A 7,286-nucleotide genomic window follows, 5' to 3' on the forward strand; every position below is an offset into this window, starting at 1 on the left:
CCCCCCCCCCAATAAGAGCATTTGCCCCATGTTGGCTGAGTCCTTTGGAGCGGCCCTTTGCTGCGTGTCACCCCCATCTCTCTCCCTCTATCATGTCTATCCACTATAATAAAGGGAAAAGCCCCAAAATAATAATAATAATAAAAAAAGCATCCTTGTTCAACAAATCACAAAGCCAATCCCAGTGGAATTACTATTAAAAGACACATTTTTAATTTAAAGACATCGTAGCTGTGACTTTATCCAAGCTTTTTATCCTGAGTTTTCAAATGTTTTTATAAACCCAAATAAATTAGATAAGGAGATAAATCTGGTGAAATTCTATATTTTTCTTAGAGTCATAAATAAGAAATCTAAGTGGCTATAAGGTTTTTCATTGAAAAATGAAATGAAAGCTGCATCACATGCGGTAGGCCTCACCCGTTTCCTCCTGGACTTTTATCACAGTAAAATAGCGATTAGTTGTGAACATGCTTTTTTTCCATAATCCTCCTAAGCCATGTGTACGATCTGCATGAAACCTGGCATGTAGCATCTCCAGATGGAGCTGTTTGCGATATTTCCTGACGTTTACCTTGTTGCCGTCACACCTTGGGTTCTGCTTTCACTAGTCTGGCATAGCCAGACCTTCCTCCACAGCGCTGCGGAGGAGGGTCTGGCTAGTACACATTCTGGGATGGGAGAAAAACATGCTCCCATCCACCGGAGTTTAAAATTCCAACACAAAGAAAGAGGAAGGTAAGGGACATCCGGCTGAATTTCCGACAGCTCTCTAGTAATCCTAGAAGTGTAACGTCGTGGATATAGACTACGCTGTCACGGACCCGGGGTCGCAGGTCCACTCGCGCCGGGGAGGCTTGGACCCCGTCACAACGGCTTGCAGTTCTAGTTTTATTTACGGTTTGCATTTATGCAAACATGCTTCCTTTTCAACAAATATATCTTACTTGAATGTATTGTCACTGTGGATCACAGAGCAGCGTAGGAGCTGCAGAGGGCAGCAGCTGCAGCAGGCAAAAGCCTCCCAGCCGCCTTGCTTTTATCATGGCTGTCCTGATAATGAAATTCGATTACAACTTCCTCACAGCCCGAGATCCTCTCTCACTTATCTCCCGTATACAGATGCTCCCTGTCCCCGGAGGGGGGAGGGGGGGCGACATCCTTAACAGGGTTCTTCTACACCGACCAACAGGAGTGCTGATATGTGATCTAAAATGGTAGCAGGCACAGAATAACCCTAACCCCAAAAACTGGTCTCATTTTTGGTATTGAAGCATTATTGTCAGATTGCACACCCTCCTTCCTTTACCCTCCCTCCCAACCCCCCTTTAGGTTTAGTGCAGGGCCACGTGGGACGTGTCCCCGTGTGATTATGAGCTGTGACGAGCGGGAGATTATGAGATACCGATAATGCGGCCTATTTTGGAGAATGTGCCTCGATTTCCAGATCTTCACGGTTCTGATCATGATAGTCTGTAGAGACGAGAGGAGAATGACTGGAAATCATGCCGATTCCCTTCACTGCACTACACCAGACACCCAACATTTCCTTGAAGTGAATAACTGAGCACTATTGTGCAGTCTCTTTGAGATCTGCTTCGGATCAATGGAGGCATGTTTCTACATTTAGGAGACCGTATAAAATGGACCCTTTTCTTTCTTGCTGTCTGATCGTATAGCACATGATTGAAATAATTCCATTACCATACCTTTAATTCCTTTCTCTTCTTCCTTTTTCCCCCTTTTGTCAATTTAAAGAAAGCAAATGTGTATTTGCTAGCATGACAGTCAAATTTAACACTGCAGATATGTCAATAATGTCAGTATATAAAGTGTGGTAGAAAGATAATGTTAAGTAAATGTTTCATTGTTCATGTTAAAACACTTAAGTGTGTTAAATTCATTTCCGATGATTTCAGAAATTCCATTCCAGAACAATAATCAGAAACAAATTGTAATGGTGGCTGGTGATGAATTTTCCTTTCATCTGTAACATTTTGTCTGATTTTCAACATTGAATACTTTTACACAGATCTACTGTTATGTGTTTCTTGCAGGAGTTCTTTGAGAATCCAGCGTTCAGGCCCGATGGTTTGAAGCTGTACCCTACACTGGTGATCCGAGGCACGGGTCTGTATGAGCTGTGGAAGACGGGCCGCTACAAGAGCTACACACCCAGTGCCCTGGTGGACCTGGTGGCCCGGATCCTGGCGCTGGTGCCGCCCTGGACACGAGTCTACCGGGTGCAGAGGTGAGACAGTGAATGGGCCTGATGGTGACGGTTGGACACAAGTGACTGCAAGGCAAGGCAAGGCAGCTTTATCTGTAGAGCACATTTCAATAACAGGGCAATTCAAAGTGCTTTACATAAAATCAGTTAAACAGATAAAACACAAGTCAAACGTTAAAATCATAAGCATTAAAAAACCATAAAACACATGAATAGACAGTTAAAAACAAATGGAACAGGAACATAAAACACATGAATAAAGTTACAGTGCAGCACAGAAATTTAAAGAAATGGCAGTCATTAAAGAAAGGCAGCATCAAAAGAAACATCTACTGTTCCCCCGCTTGGGGAAATTATGTCACTCAGTTCTGTCCCTGACAGAAGAAAATATCAATGATATTTTTACTTTTAGCTTTATATCTGGCCCCTGGCAGCAGATTTTTTGTGCAGATTTATCTGGCCCCTGCAGCAGATTTTTCGTGCACTTTTCCAACAGTGTACCCCAGGTGTAGTGTGTTTAAAAGACTTGATGGGAACTACAATCTTTGACATTGGTCCATGATCGCTGCATTCACCAATCAGCAAAAAACGCTACAGCGTAATGTTTAAGTGATTCAGCAAAATCTTCAATTTACGTGCAACAAAAGTGATTGTTTTGCCACAGATTATTATTCTAAATGTCTGACAACATAGAGGTCGACCTTTCTGTCAAAGAGTAAGATCCTTTTTTTTTTTTTTTTTTTTAAACATAAAAACATTCACCGAAATGACTATTGCCAAACCCACCAGACTCCATGTAAATACACAGTCATTTTAGCATCGTAAAACACAGAACATTCAAAGTCGACAGAAACTAAATTAAACTATCAAAAGCCATCTTGGTTTGTCTTTCCTCATTTCCAACAATCACTACCCTGGTTTGGTTGAAATTAGAAAAACAAATACTTTACCGATTTACATGTTAAACACGCTAAAAGTATCCATTCACAAAAACACCCTAGGTTGTATTTTGGCGATATACAACCTAGGGTGTTTTTGTGAATGGACCCAAGTCAAACTTTAGTTAAAAAGCATAATTAGGACAACTCACTTTAGCTGTTGGTTTTTCCACTCGCCGCCATCTTGCCAGTTAAAATGTGTCGACATTTGATCCAGTCAAAAACAACTGGGCCCTGGACTGCTTCTAACTTCTCTCAGACTTGGAATTTTAGCGCTGAATGCTTAGTGAAGTACTTTTAGACTTTGTAGTCCTTTTTTGTGATCATATTTTAAATTATTTTTATATAATTATGAAACACAAACAGTGACAATTACAAACAAAACACTGAGATGGAGAACGCACAGATTCAGAAATGTTAAACTTAGTAGTCCTTTAGTGTGTAACTTTTTGATACTAATGAACATCTGTTACATTCAAGCCATTGCCAAATGAGTGAGTGATCACGGAAGGCTTGTATCATGTGGACACGCCGACAGTTTTTTCTTCTCATTACTCTTCATGAAAGAAACTTAGCACTATAACTTTAAGTTAGGTCTGACACTCCCCATATTTTCCTCCTAACTCCGCCATTTAGAAGCTACTTTTAGACCTGAAAGATTTTGTAAATACAGCCCCCAAGGTATAGATTCATTTTTATATAGTCGCATCTGTTATATCCCGTTTTAAAACCATTCTTCTCTCCTTTCATGTTTGGCCTGTCCATGCTTTTGTACCCCCGATTAGGGACATCCCCATGCCACTGGTGAGCTCCGGGGTGGAGCACGGCAACCTGAGAGAGTTGGCCCTGGCCCGGATGAAAGACATGGGCACTGAGGTGAGACTCGAAGGGCCTCTCGTATTAAACTGAAAGACACCCAGTCAGCTTATTTTGAGTGAGGAAGTCAATAGACTTATCCAGCTGGGGACGGATCCAAACAGGTACCATAGAACTTTGGTTGGCGGCCGCTGCTAACAGACAAATGCTGACTGACAGAATAATTAGCTATGTAAGATGACAGATTAAAAAACCTGCCGCCCGAGTATAGTTTAGAACTGTCGGAGCGTAAAATTGGAGCACTCTCCTTTCCACACCCCCCGACATTTATTGAATTTATGTTGGAAAGTAGATATAAAGTAAATGACAACTTCAGTAGAACTTTCATCAAAAAAACCTTTGGAACTGTTAATCAGAAACACCTACGGGGTAAAGAGCCTCCTGTAAGCTTCGGTTAGTTTCTGTTGTTTATTGACTGTCGTGCAGAAATAAGATCGCAGAGTAACGTCAGACAATCTGCTTCCTGTTTACACCGGCATGCCCAGTGTGTGCATATGGTCATGTGATATACAGTACTTTGTCAGCAGTGTATTTCTAAGTGACCCCAAACTTTTGACCGGTAGTGTACATATGAATCTGAGTTTGTTGGATTTTGACATATGCAGTATTTGTCACACACCCAAGTTCAAATGTCTACTGATGTTTTTTTGTGTGTTCATTCCATGCTTCAGCCTTTAAGATGCTGAGTCACCTTCTCTCCCAGTGATCCTCTATGTCAGAGGCCCAGTCATGTTTAAAAGGTGGAGGACAGGAAACATGAGGCGGTCACATGTGATCAAGTAGATCAACAGCCTTTATGTGTTTGGCCTAATTATTTTATGTATGTTTCATTAGATCATGTGTGTATATAAACAATTTAATTATTTTTCCTTTCGGCCATTTTTGTGTTTTTTTCTGCACTCTTACCTAAACTCTAAGTAGTTATCCATTATCCCATCCTCTTTTAGTCTCTCTGTTTTCTGATTTGTACTTGTCTGGAGACACTAACTTTTAAATAAAAATCACACTTTTTTTTTTTCTTAATCAATTATTAATTTATCTGCATTGAGCAGTGAATCGTTGTAGGGAGAATGGCGATGCATCTAAGAATCGATTATTATTATATGCCCACCCCTAACAATTCCAAACAGCAATGCTGGATTGAAATGCATAATTTCCTGGGAATCTCTTGGGCATGTAAAGGCAATGTGGAAGGCAGGGGTGGCAGACCCCGCCTCTCACCATGTAAACTACTACAGTCCACGGAGTTTGGGTTTCTAAACTGGGTTGACCCATTTGAATGTGCGTCTCTGTGTGCAGTGTCGAGACGTGAGGACAAGAGAAGTGGGCATTCAGGAGATCCACCACAAAGTCCGACCGTATCAGGTAATAGACCGCATGCTGCCTTTTATATCCTAAACAATACTTTTTTCTGATACCAATTTCATAAAACAAAAAGGAATTGCAACATTACAGCACAAATTTCATTCATTGTTTAGCTCCTGCGACGTCTCTGTGTGTAACGTAGAGTTTTTCCTGCCTGCCACTACGACGTGTAACATTAGACCGCCAATCAGCAGCGTTAGTAGAGCTTATAGACGCATGCTGCATGCTGATTGGCTGACAGATTTTGATGAGAATGACTCCTTAGGTGTTGAAATTCGGTATTGAATGACTAGGCATTTTTCGATACTCAATACTTTAGAAGCAGCTCAACCTGTGCCTATAAAGTATTGAATAAAGTACTCAGCCTTACATATGAAAGGATGAAATATATGTTCTGTTGCTCCAGACACTGATTGTTTTTGTGCAAGCCCTCCATTCCCTAACAAAGCCAAGTGTGTGTTCAGGTGGAGCTGGTGCGGAGGGACTACGTGGCTAACGGCGGCTGGGAGACTTTCCTCTCCTACGAGGATCCCGAGCAGGACATCCTGATCGGCCTGCTGCGTCTGCGCCGCTGCTCCCCGCAGTCCTTCCGCCCGGAGCTCAAAGGGGGCGTGTCCATCGTCCGCGAGCTGCACGTCTACGGCAGCGTCGTCCCCGTCAGCAGCCGGGACCCCAGCAAGTTCCAGCATCAGGTGGCTACACTTTGACACTCATACCCCACATGCAAAGTAAATAACCCACACAGACACTTTCTTTTTCCAGCTGTGAGTCTTGATTGTTTTTCTCCGACCCTGTAACTCCTGGCCTGGATGTTCTTTGGCCAATATGAGACCAGAAAGGTTCAAGACTGAGATTAATCTCAACAATGTGCTTGTTTCCCCCTCCTCCATGCTCAGGGTTTTGGCATGATGCTGATGGAGGAGGCAGAGAGAATTGCCAGAGATGAACATGGCTCTAGCAAATTGGCTGTTATCTCAGGTAAGGAACAAAACAGCATAGCACAAAGATCATCATTTATCCTCTCGTTATGAAACCATAAACTACCGGCATCTAAATGTAAATGGACTGTTTTTAAATAGCGCTTTTCTAGTCTTAACGACTATTCAAAGCACAGAGGAACAATTCACCATTCACACACATTCACGCACTGTGGCCGAGGCTGCCGTGCTGCCACCTGCTCATCAGATACACACTCACACACATTCCCGGGGTTCAGTGGCTTGCCCAAGGACACTTCGACATGGGACTGCAGCAATATGGATACTGATTCCGGTGCCTCATTTTGGTGTCACTTAAACACCTGCGCTGGCCCCACCAAACGGACGTTAGCGGCAACAGACGCATCGTTGCACGTGACGCTAGTCGACATAACACAGCAGGTGGTGATGTCGGCCGCCAGTTAAAGCCAAGTGATTCTTCTGCGTTAAATCAACTCCGTGGGTACGTGGCGATAGGGACCCGACGGCGTAGCCTGACGTGCACCTCTCAAAAGATTTTACATGTCGCGGCAACGCAGCCCACAACAACTGTGATTGATCGCTTTTTATTTATCGAAGTGCCATGTCAACATCCAAAATGTCAGAAACTAGACCACGGACCCCATTTGATTTGATTTTTTCCAAGGGTCCCCATCTAATAGGATTTTTGATTTTTAGATGTTTTATTACAGAAACACTCTGCATGAGTGAAAAACAATCTGTTAATTTTGGATGGAATTAAAGTGAAAATCAGTTTTTGCTGGGGGACCCCCTGGAACCCCTTCAAGGACCCCTGGGGGTCCGTGGACCCCTCTTTGAGAACCGTTGCTCTAGCCCACTAATGTTACTGACCTCAATCAAGCCGCTTCCCTCAGCATCAGCTGCTCTCTCTCTCTCTCT

The 7,286-nt window shown here is 42.9% G+C and overlaps 1 protein-coding gene across 2 annotated transcripts in view; it reads left to right on the top strand.

Moving 5' to 3' along the window:
* Window positions 1–7,286, top strand: part of elp3 (elongator acetyltransferase complex subunit 3) — a 39,990-nt gene that overhangs the window by 17,605 nt on the left and 15,099 nt on the right. For both annotated transcript variants that reach the window (XR_004336042.1, XM_032542190.1), the window contains exons 10-14: window positions 2,058–2,251; window positions 3,954–4,044; window positions 5,344–5,409; window positions 5,874–6,101; window positions 6,306–6,387. Coding sequence is in view for 1 of the 2 variants with exons in the window: in XM_032542190.1 (XP_032398081.1) it covers window positions 2,058–2,251; window positions 3,954–4,044; window positions 5,344–5,409; window positions 5,874–6,101; window positions 6,306–6,387 (661 nt within the window). In the remaining variant the exon portion in view is untranslated. The remainder of the gene's footprint in view (window positions 1–2,057; window positions 2,252–3,953; window positions 4,045–5,343; window positions 5,410–5,873; window positions 6,102–6,305; window positions 6,388–7,286) is intronic.

This window comes from Etheostoma spectabile, chromosome 18 (assembly GCF_008692095.1).
Source record: "Etheostoma spectabile isolate EspeVRDwgs_2016 chromosome 18, UIUC_Espe_1.0, whole genome shotgun sequence".
Classification (NCBI taxonomy): Eukaryota; Metazoa; Chordata; class Actinopteri; order Perciformes; family Percidae; genus Etheostoma; species Etheostoma spectabile.